The sequence below is a fragment of the Thamnophis elegans genome, chromosome 11 (genome assembly GCF_009769535.1).
Source record: "Thamnophis elegans isolate rThaEle1 chromosome 11, rThaEle1.pri, whole genome shotgun sequence".
Taxonomy (NCBI): domain Eukaryota; kingdom Metazoa; phylum Chordata; class Lepidosauria; order Squamata; family Colubridae; genus Thamnophis; species Thamnophis elegans.
In genome coordinates, this window is record NC_045551.1 from 44,332,728 (window position 1) to 44,353,443 (window position 20,716).

The 20,716-nt window shown below is 49.3% G+C and overlaps 1 protein-coding gene across 1 annotated transcript; it reads right to left on the reverse strand.

Annotated features, from left to right (window-relative positions):
* Nucleotides 1–10,385: 10,385 nt before the first annotated feature.
* On the reverse strand, nucleotides 10,386–16,014 carry ZIC5 (Zic family member 5). The gene is made up of 2 exons (XM_032227007.1): nucleotides 15,285–16,014; nucleotides 10,386–10,837 (listed from the first exon to the last, which is right to left on the reverse strand). The coding sequence occupies exons 1-2, from the start codon at nucleotides 16,012–16,014 to the stop codon at nucleotides 10,386–10,388; spliced, it is 1,182 nt and encodes a 393-aa protein (XP_032082898.1).
* Nucleotides 16,015–20,716: the final 4,702 nt, after the last annotated feature.

Consider the following 20,716-nt stretch of genomic DNA (forward strand, 5'->3'; position numbering starts at 1 on the left):
GGATTTCAAACCTGAATGAGTGGTAGGGAGGCAGGTGGCCCCTCCAGGTCTGATGATTCAAGGCTTGTTGAGGGAGAGGATCAGTCTGGATTTATTTCCTTGGTCTCCTCACAATGAAGGTGTCCTTGAATTGGTTTCCCCCTTTGCATTGGAATGCTGGGGACTTTATTTAAGCCAGCTGGAGTCACTTCTAAATCAAAGCAATGTTGCTGCTGATTAGTACTTGGTTGGGATGCCATCAGGAATCCTAAAGGAGGAGGTTAGACTGGGAAGCTGAAAAAATAACTTGGATGGAAAGGGTGGCAAGCCACTTCCTCAGCGTTGCAAAACCAGAGTGCAAAAGATGTAGCCCTAAAGCCCCAGAATCCAACACTATCCCGTTTGCCCATAGATAAGACGTCACCATGTGTGGAGAAGCATCAAGGGAGAACCCAACAGGAAAGACAGAAGGCAGAGGAACCATTCCTGTGAGAGAAACAGCGAGAACTTGGGGAAGGGAGTGAAATGTGAGTGAATAAACTCAGCGTTCATAGGAATATTTGTATGTGTTTGAGAGAAAAAGACCTGAATGCATGTGGCAAGTGACAGAGCTATTTCTTACGCACAATCCACAATACATTGACTCTAGCCTGGTCAAGGCTTAGGGAGAGAAAGTGGGCCACTTCCAGTGTGAGGGAAAAGTTGAGCACTGTGAGAGGGTGAGGTGAAGAAAAGAAGGTGAACAGATCCCATGGGACTTTCTGCGGGTGCCTCAGCCACTGGGCTGCTCTTAGGTATTGCGTAATCAGGATACTGGCATTCACCTATCTTTCACAAGCGGCAAAATATGGAGTGCAAGTCCTAGGGAAGATGGCCATGCCAATGTCCACACCAGATTAAAAAGACTGATGGGGACGGAAGCGGGATGAAATAAGCTGTCTAGATCTCCTTGGGCTTCTTGACTTCTCTTTCCTAAAGTCTTTAGCTGGGGTTTTACAAGAAATCCTCAACTTACAACAGTTTGTTTAGTGACCATTCAAAGTCACAATGGCATTGAAAAAAGTGACTGATGACCATTTTTCACACTTACAACCATAGCAGTATCCCCACAGTTACCTGATCAAAATTTGAATGTTTGGCAACTGGTTCATGTTTATGATGGTCACACTGTCCTAGGGTCATGTGTCCTAGGGTCATGTGATCCCCTTTTGCGACCTTCTGACAAAGTCAACAGGAGAGTCAGATTCACTTAACAACCGTGTTACTAACTTAACAACCACATTGATTCACTGTGGCAAGAAAGGTCGTTAAATGGGACAAAATTCACTTAACAAACATCTCACTTAGCAACAGGAATTTGGGGCTCAATTGTGGTCTTAAGTCGAGGACTACTTCAACCATACACTTCATCACCCGCTCTAGCTCAGGTAGCAAGATCCCTTGGACCCCTCCCTGAAAGTGTGAGTGTTGAATGTGTGTGTGTGGGGGGGGGGGTGTTAGAAGATTATACCTGCAAGTTCTTCAGAATTAACAGGTGTGAGGTCTAAAGTGCAAAGCCTCAGGAGTGTAGTAGTGTAACAATAACTCATTCTTACTTGAGTCATTCTTACTTAAAAGCTGTTGGAAACTTCTTTAAGAGCTTTCCTAAGTTGGATCCCATGGGAAAAGATGGACCTTCTCTGTGGATTTAAACTGGCTGGTAGAATCTAAGGCAGCGTTCACAGGGGAGACCCTAAGACAACTGGCCTGCACTTTCCCCCATTCTCAATCAGCAGCCCAGCATGGGAGTATCCCCAACATGAGTGAGACCCTCCAAATTGGGGGAGGCCGCTCTTGTTCTCCAGGTTGGAAGGAAAGTGCTTGCCTCGCAGTCCAGTGACTGTGACTCTCCCGCCCCAATGCGCCCCCAGATGCTCTCCTCCTCCTGCCCTCCCCCCTATCCCGGTCCCGGCTCCCCTCCCCCTCCCTCCTCTCCCCCCCCCGCCCCCATCTGTCCTCAGGAAAGCGGCGCCTGCAAGTCTGAGCTCGAAATTGGTGCACCTCTGAGGCAGCCCCCACGCCAGTCATTTCTGCGGGCAACCGAGCAAAGGAGAACAAATCGGGGACAAAGGCGAGCGCTTTCCTTTCAGCCGCGTCGTTAGGGCAACCCCAAGTATGCCGGCCATAATAAGGGCCACTTCAAAGGCTTTTTCTCCCTCCGCCTCCTTCCTCTTCGCCGCCGCCTCCTCCCTCTCCTCCTTCTCCCCCTCCCCCCCAAAAAACTTTATGTATGCATTTATTTATTTACCCGCCCCCCTTCTCTTCTCTTCCCTCCCTTCCACCCATCTTTCCTTCGCGGGACGGAATCCTGGGTTTGATTATCTTTCACGTGTTTAAGGAGCACCATTCAGGGCTGGCTTGTATTAGAAAAACAAAGGACACTTTTCAATAAAAGTGCCTAAAAAGAGGGCGGGATGACGAAGGAGGAGGAGGAGGAAATGTCAGGAAAGAGGTGACTTCCCCCTTACTTTCGCTATTGATTAACCAGGTTTCTTTTGTTTTTGTTTAATGGACGGGGGCAATTGATGAGGGAGGGATGAGAAGACAGGTTAAGAGATCTCTTGGCGGAGATTGGTTTCTTTGTAAACTCTTGATTTTAGGCCCTTTACTCCGCCCAGAGCCTCTATGAGTGGAGCAGGTTAGAGAGCCTATAAAGTTCATGCTAACCTAAATAGTTAAATCCAGGCCCAAGAGTGCCCTCCACAAGTCTTGGTCCTCTAGATTTCCTCATGCCCAGAGCCCACAGGGCTCCTCTGGGGTGGAATGAAAGGGTCTCCCGTTTGTTTTAAAGAGCGGTTTTGAACAGAAGAGGCCAAGAAACGACCCCTCTTTCCCCCCCCATACACACACACACACACACACACACACACACACGAGACTGTTGCGCGCCGAAGACCCGTCCAGATTGAAGGAGCGCCAATTGACTGAGCTAACAGGCCGTGAAACGCGAGGTCACCGAAACTGTCTCTTAATGGGGTGTCGCGAATCGGCGCTTCGTCGAAGCAACGCGGCCCGCTTTCTACACCGAAAGGATCCGCCTTTGAACTTCGCCTGCCCTGAATCGGCCCTGGCGCCCCTCCCCCCAAAAAGAAGGGGGGTGTTGAGGGTTCCCCACGGGTCCGTCTGCGGGAAGTGGGGGGAAGAAGCTCTCCGAGAATTTTTAAAGTGGAGAGGGTACAGGAGGAGGAGAGAAGAGAAGAACCGGGGTCCTGAAGCGCCGCGAACGATGTCCCGGCTAAACACCAGCCAGTGGGAGGGAGAGCGGCCTAATCGATACTGCACATTAACTCTGTCTGCCGTAGCAGAGTTACTAGTTAAATGCACCTGCCTGTCCCCAGAAACGCTCCTTCCCGCGTCTGTCAATGCCGACATGACATCCCTCCCCGTAAGCTCAGCGATCCGTTTTTCCTCTTTCTCCAACCTTGAAGAGCATCTGTGTTATATAGGCCTCGCGCGCGCGCGCACGTTCCAGGAATGTGGGTGAACGACGTTCGCTGGGGAAGATGGGAAGCAACCCAGCCGAAGGCTGCACCTCCACAGGGCTCCTCCACAGCCCCTTACTGGATCCAAGTGGTCGGGTGTTTTGAGCCCGGCAGAATGGTTTCCATTTGTGGGTTTGCGCCGCCGCCTCTCCTGTCGGGAGCTCTTAAAGCTTCTTGGCCGGCCCGGCCCTGGGATTAGATAGATAAATACTGTAAATAGATAGATAGATAGATAGATAGATAGATAGATAGATAGATAGGTAGGTAGGTAGGTAGGTAGGTAGGTAGGTAGGTAGGTAGGTAGGTAGGTAGGTAGGTAGGTAGGTAGATAGGTAGATAGGTAGATAGGTAGATAGGTAGATAGGTAGATAGGTAGATAGGTAGATGATAGGTAGATAGGTAGAACTTAAATACACACGACGCGCGCACGTACACATATTCTCCTTCCTCTCTCTCTTCCCTCAGTACCACCGGTGCCGAAGGCATAACCCGAAGCAGATCGTTTACGTTTATATATATTTCAGTTTGTTCCCCGCTCTGCTTCCGGTCCCCCTTCGGTGGGACTGGTCCCGTCCCTGCCCCCTTTCCCCTCATCCACGCCGAGGCTTAACCGCTGCGCCGCCCTCCTTCTCGGTTCTCCTATAGCTCAGAGGGAGCCGGAAAGCGTCGATCATGAGCGGGAGAGAGACGCTTTCTGTCTGCCTCTGAAGTTTTGCAGGGCTCTTTGTTGCGGTAGAGACAGAAGGAGAGAAGGAGGCCAAGGCTTCAACCCTGATACCTTTTTTTTAATCGTGGCCCCGCTGACTTGGAGGGGGGGGGGAGCGTGATCTCTGGCATCCGTCCAAACACTTGGAAGGACCCCTTGGCATCCGAGAGACCGTCTAACCAAATCAGTACAAATGGGAGGCCACGATCACTTCTTAAAAGATCACCTTGTGAGTCTCTATAGATATACACGCACAGCTGCCCCTATAGGTCCCCGTCACGTGACTATCCGCCTTCCTATGGAGCCCCTTCCTCTTCCATAGAGTATAGACAAGATAGGTAACCCGATACCCTGCAGGTGTTTGGGACTACAAAGCCTCTAAGCAGGAGCGGATGGTCTAAAATAGAATAGAATAGAATTCTTTATTGGCCAAGTGTGATTGGACACACAAGGAATTTGTCTTTGGTGCATTTGTCTCAGTCAGTGTGCATAAAAGAAAAAGAAAATAGAATATATTCATCAAGAATCATAAGGTACAACACTTAGTGATAGTCACAGGTTACTAATAAGCAATCAAGTTATTCTAGGAAACCAGAAAACCTCTCTCTAGTTGACAATTCGTCTTGCTTTTCTGGATGAAAGAGGTGGGATTGGGGGTTCCGTCCAAAAATATCCACTCAGAATTGTAATTCTAGCATTCTTCTCTTGTTACTTCCTTCTTTTAATTATTTCAATCTACACGTGGCCCGGACGCCGGTTCTTTTTTTTTTGGGGGGGGGGGGGACTTCATCACTACTGTTTCGATTTAAGCCATCCGAGATCAAACAGACAGGCGCTCGAGCACAGAGAGATATTTTCCTAGGATATAAATACCGTGATTTTCAGTTCGGGTCCGTTCAAACATTTCCAAGTCATCAAATGTTGACAAATAGTATTGGCGATATGAACTTGTCTTAAGCAGCCGCTTTCTCCCTAACTCCTAGGTTGGGTGCAAGTATCTCCAGTAGGTATAGAGTTAGTTCACACATGCTTGAGCGTCAGTATATTGCTCGGAGTCGACATTGGGTAGCGGTAGCTCTGAAATTGTGTTCTGTAGTTGAAGGTGATGGGTATCGTAGTTCTGCATATCGGGCCTGCACCCAGGGGAAGCGGATCGGTTCACACGCTCGAGTCAGCGGTTGGGGCAGCATTCAACATGGGTTTTGTTCACACAAGCCACCTAAACCTGTTTATTGAACTAAGTCATACCGTAGCGTAAACCCAGCTTAATGGTCTGGGTGTCTACACCACAAAACCACATAGCCAGATTATCCAAGCGAAGTCGAACCAACGTGGTCTCGAACTGGTTCTGTTTAAGGATGTAACTTGGAAAGAACCGGTGAAATGTGGAGCTCCGTGAAGAGCCAGGCCGGCTCTCCGTTGACGCGGCGATCCCTCATTCCATAAAGATTTCCAGCAAATCAAGCGGCCAAAAGGGATTCTGCACCGGGCAGAGGCTGGATCCCACGGCTTCTTTCGCCCCTTCCAGCCCTAAGAGTAAACCAGCCGGGTTTATTGGCAAACGGGACGGGGTTTCTAGGCTGAAACCTTCCGCCTGAAACCGAGCCATCCCGGGACAGCGCACAAAGCAAGCGCTTTAGAACTCAGGCCCAGTAAGACCTGGACAGGGAGGGCGTTTGTTGCAATCCGCTGCCCTTAAAGAACACACAGGCGGCCAACCCTTCGGGCGGAAGCAAGACAGTCCCGCCTCTCGCCAGTTCATTGCATCCTATTTTACACACACTCCCTCCCTCCCTCCCCCTTGCCTCTTTCTCCTTCCTCCTGCCTCTCCCTCCGTCCCTGCCTCTCCCTTTCTCCCTCCTTCCCCTGCCTGTCTTTTTCTCCCTCCCTCCTTTCCCTCTCCTTCTTTTTCTCCCTCCTTCCTCTGCCTCTCGTTCTCCCTCCCTCCCCGTCTCTCCCTCCTTCTTTCCCCCTCCTTCTTTCTCCCTCCTTCCCCTGCCTTTCTCCCTCCCTCTCCCTTTCTTTCTCTCTCCCACTCCCTCTCTCCTGCCTGTCTTTCTCCCTCCCTTTCTCTCTCTCCCCCCCGCCTGTCTCTTTCTCCCTCCCTCCCCGTCTCTCCCTCCCTCCTTTTCTCTCCCCCTCCCCCTGCCTCTTTCCCCCTCCCTCCATCTCTCCATCCCTCTGTTTCTCCCTCCTTCTTTCCCTTTCTTCTCTTTCTCATTCCCTTCCTCCCCCTCCCCCCTTTCAATCTCTCTTCCCCACCCCCAGCACCACTGCTACCGAAGGCATAAATTTTGCGGATGAAAGGCTGGAAGGCCCACCAAACAAAAACAAAACCAATTCTGGGCCTGGCAACGGGCGCGAGGCTCACTTCTCTCCCCACCCCCGCACCGCGTGCCTTCTTTTCCCCACCACCGCCGGTCTAAAGATAAAGTGGATCGCGGCTAATTTAAAGGTTGGTTTGTGTGCGAGCGAGCGAGCCACCGCTTCTCCCCCGCCGACAAGAGGCGAGGGCTTTGAAGGTAGCCAGTTCCTTGTCAATAAGTGCCTTTTGTCTAAGCCATATTCAAATGGGAAAAGCATGGCTCGCCAATCGCCATAGAAAGCTTAACCCACCATGAACATTGTCCAAGCACCGAGCCTTCCGCTCCGACCAGATTTACTTTGAAGTGGGGCGCGATGAGCTGTAGTCAATTTCAACTCTATAGACTGGGAGGGGGAGACGGGAGGAGGGGCGTCCCCCCAGCAGAAAGCAAGCGGGAGAAAACTTGTTTTAGCCTCCACATTGTCAGATACCTTTCATCTCTGATATATTTCCCATAAATGATTGGGGGGGGGGGGAGTGAGGGGATTTTGCCCTATCCTCCTTTTCAACTCCTCTTTCCTCTCAACTGCAGCCTCACCCAGTACGCAAGTTCATGTTTTCCCCACCTTTATCACCACCACCCCTTTCTAAAAATAATAATAATAATCCATGAAATCTTATTTGCAAACCTCTTTTAATTTCGGCCATTCCTTGTGGCTGAAAAAACGACCACCACCACCACCCCGAGAATTACAGTGATACATTCCAACCAGGCATCGTTAGGAAATAAGTTGGAAGAAGCCTATTTGTGTAAGGCAAATTGTAGGGAAAGGGAGATAGGTAAATTCTAGCCAATCCTTCCTCTTTCCTCAAGATAAAACCTTAACCAGTCCCAAACTTCTCCAAGAATCTCTAAGAGTGATCTCCCATTGTTTATGATCCCACTATAGTTAGATGGAAACCTACTGCAACATTTCAAATAGCTCCTGGTGTGTGTTGCTCAAACCAGATTTTTCACTCATTATTTGCTTAGAATGCAGTTTGAAAGGTTAGGTTGGTTAAATAAATTGCACCAAATTGCTTTCCAAGAGAACACCACAGATCTTTGAAATAATATTGGTTAGGAATGCTTTAATCCTATTTCATATTTGTTCTTACTTTTTCATCCAAGGTGGGAAAAATATTGAAGAGCAGGTCATGTTATCATCTGCCCTCTTCATCTCTCTTCCAACAATAAAGCACAGATGTGTGATATAAGAAGAATATTTTTATTTCACTTAAACTTTTTTTACTTATGTATGATCAGGTTAACAGATGTGAAGGAGGTACTATGTGTTATTTTTAAAAAAATTGTGAGAAAGCCATGGAACAATAAAGAAAGAATACTACAGCCCCAATGATAACCTCAATTATTTGGAAGCAAGTCCATTAGAACGAAGTATCTTCTTCCTAGTAATTGTGTACCTCTAAAGATGTTAAGTTTCACATTAAGCAAAACACGAGGGCTGGTAATAGTGCAATTTTTCTTTCCAAAAGGAGGACAAGAAAATAAAATGTATAAATTAAAAATAACGCATTTAAAATCAGCAAGACATTTTTTCCCCAAAATAAAGACTGGCAAAACTTAAATTACCTTGTGAAAGTCCAGGCCTTTTCCATTGTATTTTTCTTAGTATCTGAATGGATTCCAAATAAAGAAATGGAAAACAAGCAAACATAAGTTTAAAAGTGGTTTGTATTCAAGTTCCCTTTATATACTTATGGGTATAGATACTAAAATGACCTTTCCTTTGTATAACAATATGATGAGGGCATTTAAAAACTTTCAGATGGACAGCACCATGCACTGGACTAAAAAACAAGTATATATCTATAAACTACTGAACATCAACACACTGCACAGCAGACATGCAGAAAGCATCTGTTTTCACATTACATTATTCATTCAAGTAACTTGAAAAATAGGGTGAGGTTTCCTCCGAAACAAACCACAGAATTATAGACAGCTTTCACCAAAAGTATAACAGTCTTCTTTGGTGTGTTCTGTATGCTATAAAAAGAAAAAGGGGGTGTGGGAATGGAATGATATCTAAAAATTTAAAAAAAATAAATTAATTTAGTTGTACAAAATAAATCACTTCCACATACAATTTATAACAATGACAAGACTACGTATTACAATACAGGCACATTAAAAAAAATTCCCACTCATTTCTACAAGCCCTGGGAATCGGTAGGCAACCAGTTCCTTATTCAGTGGTCTCTGAGGATAAATTAGTGCTCTTCAGAATATCTGTAGGGTGTTTATGATGAACCAACATTTTGCATTTGAAATGTTTCACTAACCACATCAGAATTTGTCAGTGTTCCATGACCTTTCCCTTGAATAGCTTGGCAGCGAGGCCAAAGGTAATTTACTTTCCCCCCACCCCATTCCGTTTATCCATTTACGACAATTTACTTTGGTCACTGAATCATTGCATATAATTACAGGTGGTGAAAAATATGAAATCGCTTATAAAACCTTTGTATAAACAAGGATGAAAAGCTGGGCCGTGTAAAAAATATTCTTTCAGAAAGAAAGATTGTGTTTCTCCAGCATTTATAACTCTTTCAAAAGGAAGAGGTGGACAAGAGGGAGAGGTGCGATCCAGTGCTTTACTTTGGATTCCATTCCCAGACATTGTTCTCTCATAAATCTAATATACTTTGATTCGGTGTGACTGGCTCACAAGTAAATATACTCAGATGCACGGTCTCAACTAAGAAATAGGCAAGGATGGATTGTTTTTAAAAAGGAGAATTTATAAACGAGTCCTGCTAAAATAGTTGCCTATAAATAACACCAAAATCAGTGAGAAAATTGCTTTCAGGTACCTTGAATGCCTAAAACAATAATAAATAATTGCAGCATTTACACTGACACCAGCAGTATTTTATTTTTCCCCTCAGTCCCAAAATTAGAGCTCAGGGAAGTTTTAAAAATTAGATTTAAAAAAAAATGAACACATGTAAAACTAAAGACCTAAAGATATGGAAATATTGATGTCCTGAGGCCATCCTATAGATCAATGCAGATTATTGTTTATTCTGAATATAAATATTTAGCATAAAAGAACGAAAAGAGAAAATCTGGCTTCTTGTGAAATCTTATTCAACTGGGATTGCAATGCTCACTCCTTCCTTCAACTACCTTTACCTGGAAGTAAGCACCATTTAAAGATATGGCCCAATCATTTATGCAAACATTCTTAGTATTAACCTTCAAGGAGCAATTATAACTAGGAATAGCCAGAGTTTCAACATTAGTGTCAGTCTGATGCAAAGATCAGTTCAAGGATTATATTCATGTGCTCCATTTTGAGATCTTGGGGAAATTAAAAAAAAACCAAAGGCAGTGAACAAAATACAGAGATCACTATATGAATGGGGGGGGGGAAACAATTGGCAGTTTAACAAATGACAAATGTAGAGTGGAATAAATCTTTCAAAGCTTATAAAGCTTACTCCTGGCATCAAGAGCATCCATTCACTTATACTGCAATCATAAACCACATTTCTGGCTTTATTTTGGAAAACATTTTCATGGGACTGTCAAACTGGCTATGCATAAACTGCAAATCAAGCTATGCCTTGAATCTCTCCCTTTATCCTTACAGACTGGTGGGGCTGAGGGTCAGAAAAGTAATGCGTGTTGGGTCATTCTTTAAATCCAAATTGGTTTTAAAAAAAAGATTCTTCTTTTTAATAAAATAAAAAAGAGATAAGTCCAATGACTTAAATTAATTACATATACAAACACCATAGGGTTTCATTTAGTTAATAAATAGACCAAGTGAACAAAAATGGCACATGTGTATGCCATTCGAGAGTTCTAGTGAATAGTTCTTGACTCAGAGTTCCCGTAGGTCTCTTCCTCCTCATCTTCCTCCTCAGAAGAGGTGGCGTTACTGGATGGGGTATGGAGGTGGTTGGCCACCCCACTGGCCTGGCAAACGTACCATTCATTGAGATTGGTGACCTGAGGAGAAAGGCTGGTAGGCTGACCCCTTCCTGAGTCCTGAAGTGGGGAAAGAGGGGCACCCAAGGTTGTCCCCACGGGCTGGTACCCATGAGATCCTGGGATAGGAGAAGGTGGTGGGGATTTGCAGTGGATCTTCATGTGTTTTCGCAAAGAGCTGGGGTGAGTGTAGGATTTATCACAGCCTCTGACTTTGCAGAAATATGGCTTGTCACTGGTGTGGACATGGGAGTGTTTCTTTCTGTCACTGCTATTGGCAAACTTCCTGTCGCAGCCATCAAACTCGCATTTAAAAGGCTTCTCCCCTGAAAGACAAAAACATCTATCATAGGTCTCCTTGTGGAAAGAAAGAAAGGATGAAAGCCAACCTGCTTGCATTTACATGTCAAATCAAACACTGGGATGATGGAGTCAGGCTCTAGCGAAGGTGGTTTAAAGCAGCTTGTAAAACTAGAAAGGGAAAAATGGAACATTATATTGCCATTTCTCCCCCTCCATCCTTTCTCATCCCCCTCCCCCACCCTGCTTGCCACATGCACATTTTTTCAGGATCATCATCACCATCTCTCAATAATCAGGCCAGCAGCATGTCGAGTTTAGATTTGCTTCAAAGCACAATCGATGCCATCCAAGAACATTTTCGAAACAATGATCCAATACAACAGGACTTTCAGACAAACACTTCCAGGGCAAGAGAAAAATTGCTCCTCATCCACATTCTCCATTCTTATTAAAAATTATAAATTGATGATTAAAAGAGGGAGGGGCTTGTAAAAGCTAAGCAGGGAAATTGACCTATCTTCAGAAATATATAATATATAATTTTATACACACACACACACATAAATACATATATATATACATACACATACACACAGATATATTTATATATATATATATATATATATATATATATATATATATATATATATATATATATATATCTATATATATACATATACATATATACATACATACATACATACACACATACACACATAATTTCTTCCAAGAGCAGCTGTTTAAACATGTAATTGAGTATTTTTTTAAAGCCACTAGGTTCTCAGGCCAGCTGCATTGTCAGATAGGAAGGCATTCATTTCCCCTCTGTGTCATGCTTTGCTTTACTGCTTGCCAATGATTGGGGAAACTGTCCACTAAAAGGGCAAAGCAAGTACCCTCATAAAAGGAAGGAATCTGCTGTGGAGGAAGGATCTCACTTCCAGGGGAGTGGGTGATGTCAGAAATCTATAGTGACTCCCTTTCAGTGGGCTTAATTGCAGCTTAATAATAAGTGCAACTTCAGGCTGTCTATTCAGACATAATTCTAACTCTCTCCCCCCCCCCCCCTTTAGAAGCGACAAGAATTATCCTCTAAAAGGCAGAAAGCAAAATCATCTGCAAATCTGACTCTTGATGCAATTGAATTATCTGGATGGATCCCATAAAGCCTCACTGTCCTGCTCTGGAAGGGTAAATATTTTTGTTGGTAACACTATTATAGTAAAAAGAAAAAGGAAGCTTCCTTTTGCTATTTTACTGGTAGAAGGAAAAATACAATTCTTGCAGCCAGCAATAGGCATAAGTGGCATTCAGGTGGACAAGAAGGAAGTCCCAGCCTTCAACTGGACTCTCTGCCGGGTGAGGATACCAGCTACAACGCCAGGCTTTTCTCCTAACTACCGCAAACAACCACCATCTGCTCTTTCAGGCACTGCATTCCTCGGGAAACCCTTTTCCAGCGCAAATATTTTCCTGCAAGGGGCCGAATTGCAAGTGGCGCTGTTTAGTTCAAGCGAGGCAAGGATGAGACTCTCCTAATATTGCTGCGTGGTTCGTAGAGGCTTCCTGGGCCTTGTCAGCCCCCCACCCCACCCCCACCCCGAGGGATATCGGCAGCGGCCGGGGAGAACGCGAGTCGAGACCAGCCAGTCCTGAACTTTCCCTGAAATACGAGGCGCCCTCGGGAGACAAGGGGCCTTCTTGGCGAGATCCTCCCGCAGAAGCGAAGATGCTCCCACGGCGAGAGTTCGCTCCCCCCGCGTTTTCCCTGGCGCGTTTGGCTCGGGCTTGCAATCCATCTTGCTAGGGAAGGGGGCCGCGTTTCAAGGGAAAGTCATGCGAGACGCCTCCGCCGGCCTGGTGTTGGCTTTTGCCTTCCTTTCCGAGGAAAGTTCACGGCGAGGGACGCGCCACGGCAGCACCCGGGGCTCTCGCTCCGTCTTCTGGGCGCTATGGGAAGTGAGGGACCGGGCGTCGTTGCCGGCGGGGCCGCCCGAAAATTCGCGGCTTGCAGAGAAGCTCCCAAACAGGCCCGCTTTTCTCCTGGAAAGAGAACCGAGTTCAACCCGGAGGAGGAGGAGGAAGGGGACGTCGTGGAACCGGAGCCTCCTTTTCCTGCGCCCTGAGAAATCCAGCTTTCACTCAAAGGAAGTACCTGTAGCTGCAAAGTTGAATGTAATGCATTCAACTTCGCAACTACTAAGATTGTTGGATGAGCAGGCACAAAAACAGCCAGGGAAGCCTGGGAAACAGGCCCCTCGTCAGTCAACAGGCTGCTCATTTACCACCAGTTTATCAAGTACTTAGAAGGGGAGGGCTGGCTGGGCAGCACAGGGAACAACTTAAGGAACAACCTAAAAGCCAACCATCAACACACCCCATCAGCATCTAAAAAGTCACAGGTATCCTATAAACACAGACAACAGAACACGCTCTGCTAGAGAGAAGTTCCCTGAAGGTGGGTTCCAGCACAGGTCCGAAAGTTCAGAAGACAAAACCCTCTGATCCCGGTGACCCACCCAGGCTGGATCCTCCAATATTATCCTGGGACACATATATTCGCCTGTATTCGGAAGCGATCCCTCTCCTCTTCTTCTTCCTCGAGACCAGCAGCTGGGAAAGGAGGAGAAAAGGCTCCTCTTCTGGCCCAGCCACGGCTTCCCTCGGCCTCACCCACCCGCAGCGTTACCTCTGCCCGAACCCCCTGCGCTCTGCAACCAAAGGCACAAACTTCCTCCTTGGAGCGGGGGAGAAGAGCCTTCTCGTCTGTCGGGATGCTGGCTGGCTCTTGTCTTCGGGAAGGCTATTCGGAAGAGGGGGGAAACGCACCGCGACCAGGGCCCGCAAGAGCCGGTCAGCTCCCTGGCCGGCCGGCGGTCCTGAAACTCTTCCAGTCGGCTAAGTTGACTTCCCGTTTCCTCCTCGCCTTTGTCCCGCAGACCTGACCGAGCAGGCAGAGGACGAGCCCGACGTTCCGGTTCCTTTACAGGCAGGCGGCCTGGCGCCAAAGGGATCGCCTTCCGAGCCTCTTTCTCAACTACAGCTACCCGGGACAGCGAGACCTTGGAAAAGTAGCCTATCCAGTGGCGGAGGCTGAATGCAAGGGGAAGAGTCCCCCCCAAAAAAGACACACACACAAACACACACACACACTTATCTCGTCTCTCCGCCGGGTGGCAAGAAAGAAAACGAGAAACAAAGAATTTCTGCACCCAAGAGGGAAGGAAGACGGGAATCATTTATTCTCAGACCTGCGGGACACACAGAACCCTCCTCCCTCCTCCCCACGTTCGCCTTTCCCTACAGGGCTCCGAGAAGTCTGTACCAGAACAGGCGGCAGCTGCGCGCAGCCAGATGGGTTTGGTCGGGCAGATTCTCCCCCTAAAAATCGACCGCTCTGGTCGCCTGGGGCCATTTGCTTTGGCGGCTGAAGAGCGCATTGCACCTTGTCCGCCTTCTCTTTCTCTCTCTCTCCCTCTTTGCGGCAACACACAATAAATCAGGAAAACAATTAGATGAACTCCCCCCCCCGTGCTGCCCACCTTCCCCATAAAACGTCTCCGGTGGATAATATCTGTCTACAGGCCACTATAAATCCCAACTGCCTTTTAAGGGGAATCAAAAGGCTGTCGCAGATCAAAACCAAGCCGTAAAAGTTAACAGCGCCGTAAAAATCCAGTCCCACTAAAAAGCTTCACCCTCTCCTTATAGCAGCCACAGGAACAGTCGTCTCCCCTTCTAGGGCCTCTTCTTCTCCACTTTCGGACAGCGTTGTAAAAATGTTCCCTTCGGCCAGCATATAGATACGCGCATCTCTTTCTATCAAACGGCTCCAAAACAGACCAGAATCATAAAGGCAACTAGAAGAATCATGCCTAGATTTTGAACGTTAAAAAAAAAATACCCTTAACCAAAGGCTTCTTACATCTCAACCAAAGTCGCTTCTCTGGATTCCACATGAAAGACATGTCACAATTCCACACACACACACACCCTACACTAAAGAACACAGTGGAAACACCCCACAACATCCGATTTCAGAAGAGAAAGTTCAGAGCGCGCCGGTTCTTGGTTCCTGTGGTTTTCTCATTTCCCCAGGCGGTTTGTGTCCTTCCCAGGCCTCCCCAGCATTCTTCGTCTGCCTGGTGAAGAGTGTTGTGGAGCTGGAAAGCTCGCCAGCTGCCCAAGCCTCCCAGCTGGGAGCTCTGAAGCTGCTTCCCGCACTTCCAACACAGGCGGAGATACGACATAACATAGATGTTTTCAGGGAAGCCTTTCGCTCGCGGCGGTGCGGAGCGATCGCGCCCAAGAAATTACTTATTCGTGGTTTTTTTTAAAAGTCACATGTCTGAACCGACGCAGGGAAAGAGGAAAGGAGGAGGTGTTGGGTTGGAGGAGGGAGAGAGAGAAGAAGAGAAGCCGAGCTTCGCATGGCCGTGAAAGGCCCCACGAAGGAAAGAGGCCACCCACCTGTATGAGTCCGTTTGTGGATCTTGAGGTTCTCGGAGCGGGCGAAGACCTTGCCGCATCCCGGGAAGGGGCAGGGGAAAGGCTTCTCGCCCGTGTGCACGCGGATGTGGTTGATGAGCTTGTACTTGGCCTTGAAGGGCTTCCCTTGGCGGGGACACTCCTCCCAGAAACACACGTGGCTGCTCTGCTCAGGCCCCCCGACGTGCTCCACCGTGACGTGGTTGACCAGCTCGTGCATGGTGCTGTAGGTCTTGGAGCAGGGTGGCGTCCCGCCGCCGCCCGCCTCGGCCTCCAGCCACTTGCAGATCAGCTCTTGCTTAATGGGCTGCCGCATGTAGCGCAGGAAGGCGGCGGCGGCGGCGCCCGCGTGGTGCGGCGGCTGCGGCGGCGACGCGTGGTGCGCATGTGCGGGCGGGTGCGAGTGGTGGTGGTGCTGCTGCTGCAAAGCGGCGGCCGCCGCCGCTGCCGCCGCCAAGTTGACCGGATAGCCGTGCGGGGCAGGGCCGTAGGAGGCTTCGGAGCCGGCGGGCGAAGGGCGGAAGGGCTCGATGCGCCCGTAAAACTCCGCGGCGGCGGCGGCGGCGGCAGCCACGGCCAGCCCCAGGCGCATCTGGCCGTTGAGCGGGTGATGCCCGCCCGAGGCGCCGCCGGGATTGTCGTGGAGGCCCGGGAAGACGGCGGCGTGGAGGTCCCCCCCAGCGCCGTAGGTGCCGGCCGAGGAGATGAACATGGGCGAGCTGGCGGCCGCCGGGGGCTGTTGGAGCTGCGGCGGATCCCCCCGCAAGCCCGGCTCCCGCCGCAGCGCCAGCTCCCGGCCCGCCGCCGCGTAAGGTTGACTAGCCGAGCCGGGAGACGCGCCGTTGGCGCCAACTCCGCTGCCGGCCGGTTGCAAAGAGGCGGCCGCGGCGAAAGTCGCTTCGGGGCTGGCTGGGCTGAGCTTGAGCGCCCCCGCCGCCACGTGCTCGGGCCCGAAGGGGGCGGTAGCAGCCGGGTCCGAAGAGCCCAAGTCCCCCGGGTGCAAGGGATGGAAGCCGCCGGTGGCGCCGCCGCCGCTGCCGCCGAAGGAGTCGGCCAAGCGCAGGCTGGGACTCCTCTTGCAACTCAGCGCGGGCTCCATGCCGCCTCCGCCTCCGCCGCCCAATGGCCCATCGAGCCGCGCGGGGGTAGCCCGGGCCTGGGCCAGCCCGGCGGGGGCCGAAGCCTTCCTCCCCCTGCCCGCCGCCGCCGCCACCGTCACCAGCGCCGCCGCCTTGCCAAACATGGAGCGATTAAGCGGCTCTTTAACTTCTTTTGTCTCCTCCGCTTCCCAACTCGGCTGCTCATTCCATCCGCTCCCCGCTCTGGCCTCCAGCGATTGGCAGAGCGCTCGGCACATTTGAGCGGCGCGGTTGGGAACCAGAGTTTGGAAATGTGCGCGGGTGGGATTGGAGGGAGACCGATGATTGGCAGAGGCCAGGGCAGCGCGATTGGCTCCCATTCAGGCCGGGCGCTCAGCGGGGAACCGCCCTCGCGCTCCTGCCTGCGTCCTCTCCCCCCTCCCCCCTTTTTTTCTTCGCACTTGCTCCGCAGCGCCTTCTCCCCCTCCCTCCCCCGAAATAGTTGCCCTCGGCGGAAAAGCGAAAGGGAGATAAAGAAGGGGGGAAAGTTCGCGCCTCGTCGCCGAGGAAGCGCCAAGCGAGCGAGCGGCCCGTGGCGGCGGCCGAGGCGGCTGACTCTGGTCCAGAGTTGCGTGGGGAGGAGCTGGGGCTTCCCTGCCACCTGTAGGGCGCCGGGTTGGCAGCTGAGCCAGGCGCTGGATGGACGGTCCTTCCGCCTGCCTGCCTGCCTGAAGCCTGCAACTCAGATTTGGGTCTTTGGGGAGCGGCGCCTGTCCAAAGTCTTGTGTTTACAACAGGTTGTTTCTTGGCAAAGGCGACACACAGGCGCGTGGAGGAGGATGGTGGTTAGAATAATCCACATTAAGAGCTGCGCGTCGTTGACACTTCGGCGAGAACGGCTTATCCTTGTAGGACTAGGGAACATCCCCAGTTCCAAGGAACTTTCCCTACCGAGTCATCCTGCTGAGACTGTCCGACTTCAGTTCTACGGAGAAGTCCTTGCGCCAATCCCCGAGAGAGCCAGCCCCACCCGATCAGACATGCCATTTTCCACGCGGGCACCGGAAAGGTCCAGTGGATATCCGTTTGTACTCCTCATTAAGGACCCAGGCACTGACCTACCCAAGGCCGTCTCGTGGCTCCAAAGAAGCCGCTGTTTTGCAAGAGAGGAGGCGACGAGAGGGCTGGGGAGCCGCTGGGGAGAACTGCCAGCGCCTCTTTCTTTAGAGAAAGCAAAGCCTCCATTGCTGCAATCTCTGGGGCAGAGAGAATTCGTTTTCCAGAATTCCGTCTCAAATGATCGAGTCTCAGAAAGATCCCCCTTATTTAGTTCTTCCCCGCATTATCATCGCCTCCTCCTCCCCCAGTCCGCTGAATTAATTCCACAAATGTTAAATCGTTACTACGTCCAAATTTATCTCGCGCCTTTCGGATCTCCTCCCCTTCCAACTTTCCCCTCTGTTTCTCCAAACCGTTTCCTTAACCCTTTGGGGAGGAAGGGTGTGTGACATCTGACATCTCAAGAGTGCTTTTTTTTCTCCGCATAAAGTTTGCCAGGGCCTTTCAAGAAGGCGCTCGAACCGTTTTCAGAAACAGGTGGGGAGAAAAAACCCCAAGGAACAAGTTCTGGTCAGAAAAAAAGGAGCGGAGGGAATGGCGGGCCCCCAAACTGTAGCTCCTCCCCCTCCCCTTCTTTTTTCTTACATTGATGCAAATAGATTAATTTTTGTAAATCCGTACGTTCTAAGGAAATGAATGCGATTCCTCTCGCAGTGGGGGCCTCTGGGAATGGCTAAAGCAAGCCTCTACCATTTGGGAACGGAAAGTACTCGCTCTAAAAAACCCCGGGGTGAGGGATACGATTCGGAAACGGAGGGGGAAGGAAAGCGGCCCTTTACAGTCCGCGTGGGGAGCTCCAGCTGCTGCGGGAGGAAGCCTCACAAACGGGCAGTGGCATTTCCTTTAAGAAAAGTTACTAGTCTAACTTAAATAGCGCGCGAAAAGGCGCGGCGGGGGGGGGGGCTCTGGCGCTTGGTTCGACACTAGGCTGTTGTTGGGGGTTTTTTTTGGCGAAGGACTTGCGTCTAATTTGCCACAGTCGAAAACGATGCGGAAGGCGTCCCAAGCCAAGTTTAATTCTCCGTGCAATAAAAATTGCTAGACTTCCCTTGAGTGGGTGGGATGGGGGAGAGACCCCTTCTACCAGGAACCGCCCCCACTTTCTCACTTGCCCTCAGGTCGCGAGATAAGGAAGGGCCGCCCGGGTCAGTCATTACAATCATTTGTTAGGATCTGGCCACCCAGCGAGTAACGCGTGTGCTTCTCATTAAATGTGTTCCTGAGTAATATCACCTGTCTTCCCAGGTAAAGCCCGCCGGATCCAAAGGACTGGATTCCCTAGTAAGCGTGTTTAGGATCCCAAGTGTCTAGAATAGATAACACTTGTCAGTGATTCTTTCACCGTTGTGCCATTCCATCTTCCTGTTAGGTTGGGTGCTGAAGGAGGAAAGGACCTTACTTGAATTCTCAAAATTAAACTGTCACGCAAGTGTCCCAGGTCAACCACAGGCCTGAGTTACAGTTCTGCAGCTGCGCGCAGGTCCCTCGAACCGACGTCCCTGTTCATCCTCTTGTCCAGCGCAACGACATGATACGGAACTGCGCGCGATTTCGAGCTTCTTAATCCAAATTGCTCTCCCCATCCATTGCTTTCTTGAGAGAGGTGTGTGTGTGTGTGTGTGTGACCCCATCCATTGCTTTCTTGAGGGGTGTGTGTGTGTATGTGTGTGTGACTTCGCTGCTTCAAGGCTGGAAGGACGGGGGAGGATCGTAACATTGCATGCGGGAATGGCCGTCCGGTTTGGGACAATATATGGACGATAGCGAAAACTTCTTGGTCGGACCGAATGGATGGGAAGCTGCTGTGGAACGACAGACGGGGCAAGCTGTTTTTGAAGAGGCCTGACTCTGTCAACACGCGCCTTGAGGATGTGAGACTGGCACCTAGTACATGCAACCCGAAGCCAGGCAACCCAGGGGCTAAGAAGCCCATCCTGTGAGCCAGACTGTCATTTTTGTTACCTCGGGCCAAGCAGCAAATGAGTGCAGGCGGAAGACTTGTTCCCTCCCAACCATTATCATCATCGTCATAATCATCATAATCATCCCTGTTATTATCTTCATCACCACCGTGGTCGCTGATCGTTAGTGGACCAAGGAAAGCGTCTCGTCAGCGCAAGGTACTAGCAGCAGCTAGAGAGACCTTTATTCCGCAATCCTGGAGTGGGAAAGCAGCAGGCTCGCTTCTGAAGACAGTAAAGCAGGGAACGAACCGCGCCGTTGTTATGAAGCCACCGCTATGTAAAACCGGGCCTGTCTGGCCAGGATTCCCTCTTCGATATTGTACATACAGGGCGAAACATTCGCGTTTTACTACTGTGGGCCATTCAAAAACCTACCAGAGGAAATAGGTTGACATTCATTCATGATTTCGGTATATAAGGGGTGTTTACTTTCATGCTGAAACACCTGTTCTTCCATTTATTTCGCCAAATACAGTATATTCCCCAAACCAATTACTGTAATGAGCCTCTCCATTCTAGTTTGTTTATTTGTTTTGTTTATCTCCCTTCCCCTCCCTTTCTATTTCAGTCCACGGCACGTTTCGTAAATCAGCTCTCTAGAGTTCGTGTTTTTGTTTGCTTGCTGTTTAAGGCATTTGTTTGACGGTGGCATTATGCAAATATATGATAATGATCTCCAAACCCATTTGCAAGTAGTTGTCTTTAGTGCACACATGTTATTGATATTCGGGAGGTGGGGACGATATTCTAGAATAGAGAAAAATGCCTTCTGGGGAATAATTAAAACGAGAGAGCAATTAACAGCTTTTCTCAAGATCCTTTAAAAAGCCCTGCCAGCAGAACAGGCAGCACATTCTTCAGGCGCGCGTGCGTACACACACACTCTCTCTCTATAGTTGTATTAGTCAACATACTGGGTGAAGTCAGTTGAAGTTGGGTTAGTTTTCATTTTGATTAAAGCCCTTCCCTCCTTCTTTCCTTCCCTCCCTCCCTTCCATAGCTTGATATGTCATGTGAACATACCCCAGCTGGTCGCTTTATGCTCAATGTGCTATGTATGAAGAGCACAAAATAATAATAATTCAATAATCGGGTTAAGTACGTTGTCAAAATCTACCATGGGAATCGGCTAGGAGAGCAGAAGAGATAAGTGTGAAGAGGACAAGTTATTGTGTAGAAAGAACAACTAATTCAGCTACGATTTTTTTTTTTTAGATCCTGACTCCAGGATATTTTTGAAGAAATTCGTATG